The 15,840-nt window shown below is 40.7% G+C and overlaps 1 protein-coding gene across 13 annotated transcripts in view; it reads left to right on the top strand.

Moving 5' to 3' along the window:
- Positions 1-14,801, top strand: part of NHSL1 (NHS like 1) — a 261,028-nt gene extending 246,227 nt beyond the window's left edge. For 10 of the 13 annotated variants that reach the window (XM_089777281.1, XM_075924280.2, XM_075924283.2 and 7 more), the window contains 3 exons: positions 5,671-9,117; positions 9,621-9,750; positions 12,548-14,801. In XM_089777281.1, coding sequence (XP_089633407.1) covers positions 5,671-9,117; positions 9,621-9,750; positions 12,548-13,277 — 4,307 coding nt within the window. In that variant the 3' untranslated portion in view covers positions 13,278-14,801. The remainder of the gene's footprint in view (positions 1-5,670; positions 9,118-9,620; positions 9,751-12,547) is intronic. The other 3 variants (XM_075924282.2, XM_075924284.2, XM_089777280.1) reach the window with 1 other exon arrangement.
- The last annotated feature ends 1,039 nt before the right edge of the window (positions 14,802-15,840 follow it).

Raw genomic sequence — 15,840 nt, 5'->3', positions numbered from 1 at the left:
TTTCTTAATGACTGACTGTGCTGTGTCAGGATAGGCAGAGCACAACCCTAACCCCTGTGGTGGGAGCTGTTATATTAACTTCACAGAACCATTGTGACAGTTCTGTACCACATAGGGCGCAAACTTACACTAGGAGGATTCCCTAGGAGCCGTTATTGCCTTCTTAATCCTTAGCACTCAAAGTCATCCGGCAGTAGTAGAGAAAAGAACTCAGATCTTCTGAGTGCCATTCCGGTGCTCTGTCCGCTAAGCCACATTACTTCCTTGCAATATACGCATATATAATACATTGTTTTCCTAACCCTATCTCAAAACAAACAATGCGTTTGATTCCAGGACTCATTTTGTAGGAATATGAATCCAGAGCTGATCTAAATCAAGGGATTACTCGTGCCTGTCTACATTTCCCCTATGGTTTCAGCTGAGTAAATCCCTCTTCACGTCTTCCCTAAAGTACTGAAATCTCTGGACACTGGGGTGTTAGAAAATGCTTATTTTCACATTTACATGTGGGGTGGGGATACAGAGGCAGCAGTGGAGGGTGGGGGGCAGGCGACTCTGCAGAGTCAGTATGTGCACGGAACCGGCTTGAAAGCCGGCTTCCCATGTGTACTGCCTGTGCCCCCATCCCCCGTGCTGCTGTCTCTATATCAGCAAAATTTGAGCATCTGTAATCCCAAATAATACTAAGCTTCATAAGTAAATCCATAGGTGTTTTGTCTCCTGGAAGATTCAGCTAACTTCATCAACTGCCTGAGCACAAGTAATTACTGTATACTTACAAAATCCCACCCCCCATCCCCAATCTCCCACCTTCTCAGATAGAACTACAGATGACCAGAGGTAGTACAGATGTCTGTGTAGATTCCATGCCAGTGTCAGGCAACATAAGCCATGAGATTGCAAAACCTCATACTTACTCAGTATCTCTCTACATAGCCCACACAGTCCTCAGAGAGGATATTATTTCCCTTTAGGGATGTTGGGCATTTCTGAAAAGGCTGCAGCTTTTAAATGCCATTGAGATGTTTGATTTTGGGCTTAATGCATTGTACTTTTATTGTACCATTCATCTGAGGATCACAAAGAGCACTCCAAATACTAATGAATTCAGAGTTAATCACAACACTTTTAGGCAACAACTAAGTGTTATCCCCACTTTGCAGATGGGGCAAATGAAGCACAGGTTAAGGATAACTACCTTGCCCACAGTCAGGTGTTGAATCAGTGGAAGAGCAAGGAACAGAACCATAGCTGTATTAACTCCTTGTCCAGTAGACATTCATCTATTAAGAGTCACATTTTCACAAAGCAGTGATGTTTACAATGATCCAATACATTTTTAGCTATAGTTCTATTTGAGCATTTAGGGTTTTGTGGGATTTTCCCCCTATTGAAGATCACAGATGCTTTATGGAGTACCAATGCAAACTCATATTCTTGTGTAGATATTATACACTGTGCACTTGTGCAAATACTAGTGGAAAACACAGAAGCGGGAAGTGAACTTAGACTGTTCACTTGTGGTAACAGGGATAGTGCAGTGCCAGCCCTATCCATGCACTATTCCTTTACATAGCGTATCACCTTTGGAGAAAGCCTAATAAGTAAAGAATCAGCTGGGCATAATTCATGAAGCATAAGTGAGAAGTGAAAGTGTTAGAAATAATCAGAGAGCCAGACACAGAAGGTTTGGAAAAAGAGTTTGCTTATATATTGCTTATATATTGGTTGATAAACACAATTTTTTTGTGATGAGGCTTCTTTTTCTCTTAGCCATCCCTTCTCTTTGCACCCTCTTTTTTATCATAGTCCCATGTTGTGGGACAGATTAATTGTTGTTGCTCTTAGAGGATTCACTGCAGAGTAGTATGTGGCTCTCCCAGCTGCATTTCATCCAACTCTAGGGGTTTGCAAGCAAACTCTTTCTCCAGATCTGCATGATTAACCTTCAATGGCTAGATGTTTGGTGACTATACAGTAACCACTGGAATCAGGGATACTGATCTCTGATGTGTGACAGGGGTATTTTCCTTTGTAAACTTGTCCCCAGTCAACTAAGTCTCTACCCAGCATTTCTGATTGGAACCCTATTAATATATGAGTCCATTGTGATTAAGGTATTCTATTTTCTCTATTTGCTCTTAGAATATGCCCTAATTGAGTTGCCTCTTCAGTAATCCCAGCAATTCCCAGCCTGGCAACAGTGATGATCAGTAAGATGCTACGACCAGGTCTCTGAGATGTTGGCGCACAGCACTAATCACTGAGCCAGTGTGCTAGTTACCACCATTTTAAAACTCCAAACATGATAATGATTATTGTCAGTTGCATTTGTGCAACATCTGTAGCTCAGTTTTCCACTTCTAAAACAAAATTGGTGATATCTGCTTGAATATCACCTCTCTGCAACCACACAGGCTTTTAGCTGATAGGCGGTATCCTTCAAAGCTCAAGTTCTTGTCTAGCATTTGGTGTTGTGTAAGATGTAACTTTAACCTGTTACTAAATTAGAGATTTCTAAATTTGACATTCAACTGATAGTTTGAGCTCTTCCTCAGAAACTGCTGCTGGACAATATACTTTTCAGGGCAACAAAGGCAGTTCAGGTTAAGAATTTTTGAAAAGCCCTCATAAGTGTGTATAAGGAGACAATCTGGCATTCGATGAGAAATTCGAAACAATTTCCCTCTAAAAATCCCACCAAGATGTGGTAAACCCATGGCATTTTAAGAGAGGCACAATGAGTTCCTGCAGATTTCTGGTATCCCTGTATAAGAAATTGAACTGAAAATGGATTCCTAATTGTGCAATTAGACAGGGTTTAAAACTTCCATTGATTTCAAAGGGAGTTGTGCACTCATCTGACAGAAACAGACTAATTCACAATTTGTCACTTCGTTCTTTTTTTTTCTAGCACAGTTTTAAAATATCAAAGTTATGTTTTCTTCTAAACTAAAAAGACACTTTCCAGAATGTTACTTTAAACAATTAGTCTTCAATTCCAGGTCCTTATCCATCAGCTATATAGCTATGTGAGTAGAAACTTGCACCTGCACTGAGTGATGCTGATTTCACTGGAGCTCCACACTAGTTGCCTGTTACAACTGTGGCACCTCAGTGAAGTCATGAGGCTCTGCAAGGGATCTGCCTACATGGATCTGATCGCAATACCAAGGCCTAAAGTTTTACCTTTAGTCAATTTTTGCACTCCGTGAATGTGCATAAGGACTACTAGAATAGGCCGTAAATTGTCCTAACATTTTTTGTTCTGATCACTTTAAAATGTCCATGCATATTTACAATATATATATATATTTGACTTAGTAACTTATACTCTAAAAGTCTCAGCTTCTTGCTTGAGAATTGTAGAGTATAAGTTGTGTCAAAATCTCTGGTTTTGTCCTGCTTTGTGAATAATGGTACTATTATGTATTTAGTTTCCCTACATGGAACATTTAAAATAAATGTGAAGCCTGTTTCCATGTATTTTTTAAAGCTACTTGTGTAGACAAACAAATGTAGGTTATATATATGTATAATATGAATAAATTTTTCAGCCAATCAGAATGCAAAGATACTGTATACCTAGTATGATATATAGCTGCACTAAAGTCTCACAGTTTCCTACATTCTGTCTTATTTGTCAAATCATAACCATTATTTCTCTATGTAATACACAAATTCCTTATCTCTAACTGGCTAATAATAATTGTGACCCGGTCATAGCACAAGAGCCAGGATCTTTGTGAAGTCTATCTTTGTGTTTTCATAGCACTGTGAAAAACAGGGCGCTTACCCTGTAATATAAATTTAAAATAATACAAATATTATTATTGTTATAAGTCTCTTTCAGTAACTGGACTCTGATTATGCAAATCTGTACCTTGATTGGATGCTATCGTCTGTCTGCTGTGATAGCCTCATATACTTGGAATTTCATGCTGCTTGCTAGCAAAGAAATCTCTAATCTCGTTTCTCACTCCCTTGGCTAAAGCAGAAAAACTGCATTTTTGTGAGTGCAGAAGAATCTACAGACAAGTAAACAAAACGGGCTTAAAACTGCTTAAAGTTTACTTTTTTGCCTTGGAAAAGGTAAAGCAAATTCAGTCTTTTATGTGCTTCTTTCCCTCTAGAAACACCACCACTAGTAATACACTTCCTTCGTCCATCACATACCTTTTCAGTTTGATATATGCCAAGAATAAGAACAATTTAATGTGCTATAAACTATATTTAAAACTGAATGGGGAAAACACTTCTACTAAACCAGTTGAATTTGGCAAATAAGAAGGAAGGCAAGCGGTGGGAGAGGATACGAACTCAGACATGTCACTGAATCATTTCTGTGAGAGCAGCTTGCAGGCAGGAGTTTTAAAGCAGCCACTTTTCTCCTCTTCAAGCTGTTGTTTGTGCCATAGCAGGAGTCCAAGTCTGTAGATGCCGGCCCTGAAACTCACTGTGATGGATTTTAAAACACCGTGTAGATACTTTTTTTTCCTCTGCTGTCTCTTCTGTTTGCAATTTATTGTAGTAGCACAACTGAAGTGAGGAATAAGAGCTCTTCCAATCCTGTTTTAAATGTTTTAAATATATATGGTGGTGGTTTTTCTCCTTAGCACAAAGACTTATAAAAATATAAATCTCTAATAACCTGAAGGTCCTTTCTATTGATTTAGTAATAGCTGTATAGGGCTTCTAGGCCCTACAGTAATATAAATAATAAATAACTGATACTATATCTTGAATAAATACATTCTTCATCCTTTGTCCTCCATGTCTGTTTATCCCCAGGCTAACAGTCCACAAGATCTTTGTTTGATTTTTTAAAGGAGGGGTGTGGGTATTTAATGGTGCTGGGCATTAGATGTTCATTAGTTGAATTAGTCTTCTTGGTGTCGTCCGTCCGTCCCCCCCCCCCCCCCCCTTCAGATTTTCTTCTTTTACTGTAAATACAAAATAGCTCCAAATGGAAATATTTAATCTTTTACAGATTTAGGTGGTCATATTTGTATTGCTTTTTCAGATATTTGCTTTATTTGTGATACAACAACTTCTACTGTCAATTCTTTAGCCTTCCCGCCCCTTTTCCTAAAGATTTGGAGAGATACTGGTGCCTTCTGAAGGACTTTGAAAAGAATAGTGTTCAGAAACAGTTTTGCAGATTTTACTTACTTATCTATCTTTAAGATTTCTTTTTCCTTATTCTTTGTTACCCAAGATGTTACCACAGAATCAAGATTTACATATCTCAGGCTTTTGTCTGATCCTGCTGCTTTCCTTCCGGAAGTTGTTCAGTTTTATTGGGTGTTTAACATAATGGGTTGCTGTGGAAATTATTTTCATGTACTAAATTGAAGATGTCATGTGGAATAAGCTGTAGGAGCACATAAGATTCCACAAGCTAACAAACAGTACCTTGTAATAAGAAAATAGGAATTGGAATGTAGAAAATACACAACGCATAATCAGAGTTTGTTGGTGCTTCGTGGTTTTTCAGAAGGCATGAACATCTCTCCACAGCTAAATAACTCCAAGGGCAAAGGGAACAATGACCTAATAATAAATATGACCTATGATGATTTCTAAATTAATAGGAACATGGAAGTAGTGAAGTAAAGTAAGTACCTGTGGTTTTGAGGGATAATTGTTGTTTTATTTTGACTCCAGCAGTTGGCATTGGCCAAAGTGACTTCCGTGGGCATTCGATGTATGTTCCAGATCACTATTCCACACTAGGGAGACTAGACAGCTACCGCTCTGCTATGCAACGATCTGAAACCAAGGACACCAGTTGCCAGACAGAGGAAGTCAAAGTTGTGCCACCTTCAGTGAGAAGAATACGAGCACAGAAAGGACAAGGGATTGCTGCCCAGATGTCACAGTTCTCCAGTTCATCTGAAAACATGTCTGTGATGAGTGATTCCGCTGGGGTTGTGTTTGCCTCTCACCTCGGTAACAACATGGGTTTTCACAGTCTGCCTCGATCAGGAGCAAGAGTGTCTCTGCAGTCACTAGAACAGAGGCAGAGCATCTCTAACCAGGCAGAAGACGTATCCGGCACTTTGTCACACCAGATAAATAAATTGGAGGTTGATGATAGCGTGATCCATATAAGGAATAATCCCAGGACTGGGACACTGCCAAGGCCAAAGTCCCAAGAGATGAGAAGTTATGAGAGTGAAAAAGCTACAAGCCCAGCATGTGTGGTCTCGCCTCATGCTACCTATTCAACTAGCATCATACCAAATGCCACAATATCGTCCTCTTCAGAAGTTATTGTTATTCATACCACCCAAAGTGCTGGACCCCTGGAGAGTAAAATTACCAGCTCACCTTCCTACACTAAGCCCAGAGATACTCCTGTTGCCAGCAGTGCAGTAAGCATGAAGGAAGATCACCATTCTTCTAGCGGTAACTGGAGTGAGAGCAGCTCAGCACGCCACTCGCAGACCTCAGACACTATCTCGTCTAATGCTACCATGATGCTCTCCCTTGGTGACTCAGCAGTATCTCTCAGCGCTCCAGGAAATGTGGAGAATGGGTCCCAAAGTGTGAGCTATGGCTGTAGAAACAATCTCCCTTTCCCAGGCCACTCCCAGGACAGCGATGGCAGGAGTGAATCCAGTTATTCAGGGGACAGATCACAAAGCAACAGTATGAATAGCACGGACCACTGGGTATATAAATCTAAAGAAAATGATGAGTCCCCCTCACACAAGCCAACCTGTGCCACTGCAGGTTATTCCACTCCTGTAAGCAACCTGAGTTGCAGCAGCCTAGAGAGAACTTCAGTCCAGGAAGATTCAAGTTCTTTGTATTCAGTAGACCATGATGGCTACTATACTACCATGCATATGGACTCTGGACTCAAGTCAGGTAAACCATTCAATAGTAATAATGGTTTTGGAAACCCCAGGCACAGTGTGATTAATGTTTTTGATGGAAATGAGAAGAAAAATCAAGACGAGCGGTCAAGCAACAATGACAAATCCCTCATACGAAACATATCTTTGAAAAAAGCAAAGAAACCACCTCTTCCCCCATCCAGAACAGACTCGCTCAGAAGGGTCCCGAAGAAAAAAGCCCAGTCCAGCGGACAGATACTTGATGAAACACTGATTGCTACCCTCCAGCATTCACTGCAGTTAAACCTTAAGTGCAAAAATGGTAGCTCGCCATCCCAAAGTCCATGCAGCGATTACGAGGATCCCTGGGTGCTGCGTTCTCGCAGCCAGAGCTCCATCAGTGCAAGTAGCAGCATGATGTCCACAACAGCTCCAAATATGTACTCTCTCTGTACTGTCACTCCATCACAGAGTGAAACAAGCAGCATCAAGTCAGAGTACACTGACCAGTGGGGTTACTACAGTGACTATGCCGGGGTGCCAGACGATCAGTTAAAATGCTCAGTGGCTCATTCTGCAAGCACTACAGCCGCTCTCAATGATTATAGTATCAGCCACCTCAGTGATGGTTCACGGGCGTCTGCACCCCAAGTGGCCAGTGAGCTGGCCAAACCAAAGAACGCTTCTCCAGAGAAGTCTCACAGAGTCACATCACCATCTAGTGGGTATTCTAGTCAATCAAACACACCCACAGCACTTACTCCAGTGCCTGGGTTTTTAAAATCCATGTCACCAGCAAATAGCAAACCCAAGCTGAAACCTAAAGTGCCTGAGAGAAAATCCTCTCTGCTATCTTCAGTATCTGTCTCTTCATCCTCCACTTCTCTTTCTTCTAATACCTCTACTGAAGGGAGTGTGAACATGAAGAAACTGGACCCAGCCTTGACCTCCCCCCCTGATGTTGCAGGTGCTCCTCCTCTGACACCTCCACATTCCCTTGATCATCTTCTCCCTCCTCCTCCCCCTTCCCCAGCAGATGGAATGGATCTGCCTCCACTACCAGCCTCTCCCAGCTTCCCCCCACCTCCACCAGAAGCTGTTATAAATTCTTCCTTTCCCCTGGGTGGTCCATGGTTTCCTTCTCCTCCACAGGAAATGTCCTTCGGTCCTTTTTCTGCCTCTTCTGCTACCCTTCCATCTCCTCCTTCCTCCATTTTCCCCAGTGTAGTACCTCCACCAGCACCTCCTCTTGACCCGAAACTGACACAAGATGCAACGAAATTCACACAATATTCTTTTAATAAATGTAATCAGAATAAATCTGGCCACGGTGCAGCGAAACAGCCAGCCAATAAGCAAGACTCCAGTAGGCCTGTAATGCCCCTAATAACTACCAAAGCACTGCAGATGGTACAATTGAGGTCTGTCAAAAAATGTACAGGAGCACAGACCGAACAATCATCTGGACCTACTTTTGATGCCAAATCTCAGGAAAAAGCAACTGTAATTTTGCCACCACAGCCTTCTCTAAAACCATCTCTTTCCCTGCGACTCAGCAACAGCCTGGATGAAGACATGAAAACTCATACTCCCTCGTTCAAAAACCTAGTTCAAACCCCTCCTCAGAATTCAGTTCCAGATTTTGGTGACAGTGCACCTGAGATCAGCAGTGGTCAGAAACCTGGGAATGCAGCAGGTGTAATACAAACCTTCAAAGCTGATGTATCAGGAACAAACATTGAAGAAGCACCTCAGTCTCCTGGGCACAATGAAAAATCTCACTTTGGCCTTATTAGTACATTGTTTCAGGGGTCATCAGGGTCGTCTTCAAACAAGATTCAGAGCACATCACCAAACAAGAAGCCACCTCCTATTTCAAAGAAACCCAAACTGTTCCTCATTGTGCCACCTCCGCAGCTAGATTTTACAGCAGAGAAAACAGTTAATGTGTGTGATCCTGTCAGAAGCACATCAAGTCCAACTAGGAGAGAGGCTGCACATTGCGAAGAAGCAAAAAATTGTCTTACAGATGGACTCAGTTCCAATGAGATGGACTCAGGCAGCTTGGTTCCTAAGGGAGGAGCTGCTGGTTCCACCTTCTTTGAAACAGTGGAAACCAATGTCTGTATGGTACAGCCTGCTGCATCACCAGTTCAAGAAGCTCCCAAGCAGGAGCATCAGACCACTTTGGATGAAGGAAGCAGTTCAGACAGCAATGGAGACAACAGCAGTAATACTGATAGAAATCTATCTCAAGAGGATGAAAGTGGTAAGTCTCTCTTCTTTTATCCTTCATGGGTAGGAGAACATTGTTTAGTGATGGTAGGGGGTGGAAGGAAGTGCTATAGCATTCAAATTTTCACCTATAGAAAGGGAGGTGTGATCCTAGACTAAAAATCACAAGGAAAATAACAGGGCATGACTTGAGTCCCTATGTCTGTCTTTTTCTTTTTAAGCTCTAGTCTGGAAAGCAGTGTTTTATTATCTGCATCATCTGTTTTAAAAATCCTGTGAAAACCTGATTTTTTTTTTTTGGAAGAATTTCAGTGACTTGTTTTAATCGAAGCCCTAAAAAAATAATCCTAGGCATTTCAGAAACTGCAGTTGCCTCAGAAAAACTATTGTGAAATCACAGAGAAAACAGTATGTTCAGTATATCCCTTCAGTGTTTCACTTACTTCAGTGAAGAATACGGAGGGATGCTTTAACAGAGAAGGTGCAGTTTGGGACTCCAATGACAGCCTGTCTGTATTTTTCATTCCTTCTGCTTAGCTGAGGTGTTTGAGACGGATACAACCAGTAACTCATCACTGCCAAGCAATAGTTACAGAACAAGGAGTGAGGCGGTGGCAATGCCAGCGAGACCGAGAACTACTGAGGATCTGTTCGCAGCAATTCACAGGTACTGAAGAAGTTGCCATTGGCACTGCTCCATCCACTAACTCTCTCACCATTTATTTAATAGTCTCCTCCAAAGAAACCTAATTTTGATCTTTTTTGTTTTTACTGCAAAATCCTCTTTTATTTTCCAGTAAATATCTGTAGTCGGAAGCCTGTAATAAACACAAGAACATGCATTTTCTTGCTTTATAATAATAATTAACTAATTCTGCACTAAATAATGCTCACTTAAACCAGTTTTTATAACCCTCCAGTCTCCTGACCCCTGAAAATGTCATGTTACACCTTATATATATTGTACTATTCTTAATCTGCCTGATTAACTTTACTCTTGCTTTCTCTGTGTATCTTTTTGTTTTCATTCCCTTTCCCCTTCATCCCTTTTACTCTCCTTCGCTGATTATATGGTGCAGTTTGGGACAGAGGCTCAACGCTAATGCTTCATGGCAAGCGTGGCTTAAACTGGCAAGTAACATAATATGTCAGTCATATGGCAAAACATATGACAAGTGCTGGATTATAGTTTGCCATAATCCAGTTCGAAGTGGGGTATGTTGTGTCAAACTGGTTTAGCAACAAAGAGTGCAATACAGATTCCATGTATCATTCCCCTGTTTAAAAACACCTTCAGTAGATATCTGAATTTCATTTAGCTTTCTGTAGGTTAAATAAAAACACTTCAGTGAGAAGGAGGTGCACCATTTCACCAGCAAGTATGCAGGAAAAATGATTTATAATTTGAACAGTTGAAGAACTTGCATTTAGAATGTGTGTGGAGATGGCGCCATCTTATGGCCATGTCATTTTCTTCAAACACATATGAACCAAATTTCCAAAGAGTCATTGTAATTGTTTACTTGCACTCACTAGGTATTTAATTAGTCTGTGCCATTTTTGTGGCTTTTCTAGCTCAAATATTATGAAACAGGAAAAGTCTTCTGGCACATGGCTAGGAATCAGAACACCCAGGATGCAAATTTTATATCCCTTAGAAGTTGGCCCTTAGTAACTGTTCATTCTAAGAGTATCAGAGAGGTAGCCATGTTAGTCTGAATCTGCAAAAGCAGCGAGGAGTCCTGTGGCACCTTATAGACTAACCGAAGTGTTGGAGCATAAGCTTTCATGGGCAAAGACCCACTTCGTCAGATGAATCTGACGAAGTGGGTCTTTGCCCACGAAAGCTTAATGCTCCAACACTTCGGTTAGTCTATAAGGTGCCACAGGACTCCTCGCTGCTTTCATTTAAAGAGTGAATTTGTCATATTCTTAATGGCACTCATTATGAAAGTAACAAATCCATTGTTAGAATGTCTGATAATAAGAACTAAATGGTATGGGATATAGAAAATACTTTTAAAAAAGAAAATTGTGATATAATGTCTGAAGCTGAAAGAATTATTCTACAAATGAAATACTGGTTTCTTGAAAGCAGTATTTTACATTATATACATACAAAGGTTCACTCTATGGAATACATACATGGAATTGTTGTGTATATTTGTGTGTGTAGATATATCTATACTCACACATACACATTATACATATAAGAATGTAATAGAGCTGTCAGTGATGCCTATAGTTAATATTGGGGGAGACTTTCCTTTAAAAGACCCCAGTTTTCAGTTGTTTTATAATTTTGCTAAACTTTAACTACATAAGCTGAATTTGTCTATGTTAGATACTGCTTCAGGTTGCATTTTTAGGAAAGTTTCAGGAGGGGAAAAAGATCCAGTTGTTTGAGAACAAGACTAGAGAAAAAATAAGACTGTTTTGGCCATGTTAAAAAACACTTCCTCTCCCTACCCCTTTCACTGAGAAGCTCCCCTATCTCCATACTTTGGAGTAGGGATTTTGAAATCTGGCAAGGAATTCTTCCTTGATTAGAGATGTGCCTTTTGCTCTCCCTGTGAAATCTGTCTGAATAATAAACTTAGGAAAATCTTGGCTTATCGGTACTCTAGAAAGGTTTGTTTCAGGGCTGGCCATAAATGTTCCATCTCTGTTGAGGATACTGCATCCCCTCAGAGCTTCAGGCCAGCCACACTGAGTGTGTGAATCTAGTGTTCACTGAGCAGGCTTCAGCATAGGACAAGATGTCGCTTTGGCGGCTTCATGAGCCTAGACTCAGTGTGTTCAGTGTTTGTGGCAGCCTGCCACAGTTTCTCTGAGGAACCTAAGGGAGAGAAGGGAAATGACCATTTTTAACTATTTATATTTCAGCCAAATCTGAATGAGATTTCATGGGGGGGGAGGGGAGACATCTCCTCTGCAAAATAGCAAAGGCAGGCTGCAAACAGTGGAGCTGTCCACAGTAATAAAGGGAGCTCACCAGCCAGGTGTGAGAGGCATGCACAGAATGCAAGTACTTTCTCCTCACACCTTTAGCATCCAGGGAACAGGATGAAAAGCTAGCTGCGTCCTGGAGTGCACAGCTGTTGTCCCCTTTACCCTCCCGAAATTACTCCCTTGTGAAGAATATATGCCAGACAGACTGGAGTGATATATATTTTTCTGATAAAATCCCAATATTAGTTAACAAAGAGAATGCAGCCTATATCTAGATTTACTAAAGTAATGACCTCAGGAAATCTTATTTGGAAAATAAATTCAAATTGGCTTGGATATCGGCACTGTCAAATACAGTATAGGCTCATTATTCCTATTATGAGAAATAAGAATAATGGACTGGTGTTTGATGTCTTCTCAAATATCTGTTCTAATATATACACAGGTTTGGTGGTGAATAGACATCCTCATTTATTGGGGGGAAATGTTTTATTTTTATATTACAATCTCAGATCCAAAAGGAAAGTCCTTGGCCGCAAAGATTCTGAGGATGACCGCACCCGCAACCACTCTCCTTCACCCCCAGTAACGCCCACTGGTGCTTCCCCAAATCTAGCTTCCCTCAAGCAGGCTGGATCAATTCAGAGAAGCATTCGCAAAAGCAGCACCAGCAACGATAACTTCAAAGCCTTGCTGCTGAAGAAAGGGAGCCGTTCAGACACCAGTTCCCGCATGTCAGCAGCAGAGATGCTGAAGAATACAGATCCAAGGTTTCACCGAACGAAGGCAGATTCCTCCCTTGAGCTTCCCGACAGTCCCACGAGCTGTTCCCCCAGCAAAAACAAAAGGGCTCAGGAAGAATGGGCCAAGAGTGAAGGCCTGATGCCAAGGAGCATGTCCTTTTCCAGCACAAGGTATGGCCGGTCACGAACACCACCTTCTGCTGCCAGCAGCAAATACAACGTCCGGAACCGTATCCAGAGCAGCCCCATGACTGTTATTAGTGAGGGAGATGGGGAAGCAGTCGAAACAGCAGAGAACAGGATCCGTAGGACTTTAAAAGAACAGCAAGAGAGTCAGCTTGATGTCTTTAACAGTGATGAAATGGACATTGATTTTCCATATGCTGATGATGATGGTTCCAGTGAGATCAGGGCTCCAACCCACATAGACTTAATGACTCAACTGGCAAAACCAAATTCTTCAAAGAAGTGTCTGAGCCCTTCAGATGAAAAGAGTTAATAAGTGAGGACAAAGGCACGTGGTGGTAGTCTTTCAGCTAGTATACAGAATGAGTAAGGAACAGATCCCAGGAGAAAACCCAGTCCAGGAGTTCATTTTGCTGAGTGTTTATTACATGAACTTCATATGGGCACTGAAAACTGGAGCACTGATTGCTCTGCATGATTGGGTAGGGTAGGACTTGCTTTGAGTAGACGGTCTGCGGCTTTAATGGAAGTAGCAGTGGAACATTTTCATAAGCCTTAAAAGTCCGGTCTGAGGGAGTTTCCTCAGATGCCATGGGCTGTGAATTTTTTTTTCACTTTTGAATTGTGGGGGTAAAAAATAGAGTAAGCCTGAAAGGAAGATAGGAAGCTTCTGTGGTACAAAAGGGAAGTTGCTTTTTTAAAGCATTCTATTTCTGAGGCTTGGGAAGTGGATGAGATGCATGGCCTGCTGGCGGTAGCGGGGCTAGCACTGCACACCTTCTTTTATTGTGTGTGTTCCTGATAATTTAAGCCTTTCATATTCATGTAAAGAAGTCAGTAATTATGAATCGGTGTAGGTACATTTTTTCCAGAGGAAAATGTAAACTTTAAAAACCTAACACAGGAGAGAGGGCACAGTTGTAACACAGTCCTAGCTGCTGTGCAGCCGTAATGACAGTCACACACATACACTCTCTCTCATTTCCAAGTGAATCGCTTACTTGATTGGAAAGTGAGTGATCCCACAGGAGAACTGAAATAACTGGATGCATATTTGTAAAGAGAGTATAAGCAAATAACAGGAAAATGGAAGCGGTATAAGCAATACACTGCCAGAGCTGGAAAGTTTCGGGTATCTGAAATGAAATTAATCATAAAACATGAGTTTGAGAGCAATGGTGGAGCCTTTCCGTTTAAATTAAACATGGGAGTTGCATTTTGCCAGAGGTTTTTCTTCCATTTATCAAAATGGGAAGACGTTATAAGTTTTCATCATTGGAAATGTCTAATACTTGCTAACTTTCAGTTACCAAAGAGTAAGTTAGTTATTTTCCTTTTTGATTTGCCTGCAATATATCTTTTCCTTTCTTTTTTCTTTTAGGAAAAAAATAATTTAGCAAGGTTTGTTTTATTGTATATTTTACTGATGGTAATAAAAAGTATTTAATGGCTTTCATTTGTAAAGAAAATAGTTGATTAAAACAGAAGATTGCCTGGAGTTTTTGGCTCATCGTAGGAGGATGCTTTTAATTTTTAAAAGGAATTTTGCATCATTTGATGGTTTGTGCGTTTTTTATATTGTTTGTAAATAATGGAAGTTGTTAAATACCTTTTGATTTTCCCACTTTAGAATTTATACATTTTTAGACTGCTCTAAGAAGAAACACTCTTTGTAGATTATTTATTTTAGTGAGATATGCTTGTAATCCCTTTCTTCAATCCCTTATTTGTTAGTAATGTAAATTTCAGGGGCCTTCACTTGACTCGTCCCTTCAAAGGAGGGGGATGACGACAATGCTGTGACTCTGCTTAAATAAAACAAGGCTGCCAATTGCTATCTTGTCTTTTGCATTGATAACATCTGTCAAAAGATGCAGCCAACATTTTGTGCTTATAGAAGATCATGTGTCTAACTACTAACATCCAGTTCATCAAGCGAAACTTACCAAAAATGGTTAAATACCAGTGCCACTAAAGTATATCTCTGAATACCATTTCTACATATCTTTTGGGACAATCCCAACTGCAGTGAATAGGGCAGAAAAAAATCCTAACTCATCACCAACCTCCACCTCATGATGTTTACTATATCATTTTCTGAGGTGTTATTGTCCCTCCTTTCTTCTTTAGTACCAATCCTGGGGAACAAAAGTTCTTGAAGCAGAAGATCAGAGGTTAAATCAGTGGCAGCCAGTTTGTCCATAGCATGTGTACTATGGTGCTGCTGCGTGTCTAAATCCCTGTCACAATGGTCAGATGGAACGGTGTCTAGCAAACTTCCTATGTTTCTGATACATTGAGCAGGTGAAAATACCAGATGCCTTTGATTATTGGAACCAAGTGAAAACTAATTCAGGTAACCAAAATTTTAAAATAATTGTTAATACTGATCTGGGCTATTTATAGCTATAAAGACACATAGCAAAAAAAAAAAAAACCAGTGCACAAGTGCTGCACATAGAATGAAAGTTCTAATGAAATAAAGGGGAAGCACACGTGGTTATTGTCTTCCTATGTCATTCGAATATTAAATGTAGAGCTCCATATTTTCATGTAACAACTAGCACTCACATTCTCAATACGCTGCACAAATGCTAACTCATCTTGTAATGCCACCTTGAGGGAGTTAATTACTCCCATTTTGCAGATGGAAAACTAAAGGGCCTTATGCTTCAAGTGTAGGAGTACATTTAACTGAGTTTGGTGTAGTCTGTTCATATGTCGGTGGTTGCTGGGTCAGGCTCTAAGACGGGTGCTCAAGCCAACTAGCAGCTCACTGGCAGATCTAGTATATAAATAAGAACTTGGGAGTTTCTGGTTTCTCAGCCCTGTGCTCAGTCACTGCTCCATAGCTACTGCTGAGTTAAATTTTGCAT

This window comes from Pelodiscus sinensis, chromosome 3 (genome assembly GCF_052426305.1).
Source record: "Pelodiscus sinensis isolate ZL-2025 chromosome 3, ASM5242630v1, whole genome shotgun sequence".
Classification (NCBI taxonomy): domain Eukaryota; kingdom Metazoa; phylum Chordata; order Testudines; family Trionychidae; genus Pelodiscus; species Pelodiscus sinensis.
This window is presented reverse-complemented; position numbering and strand designations above follow the sequence as displayed.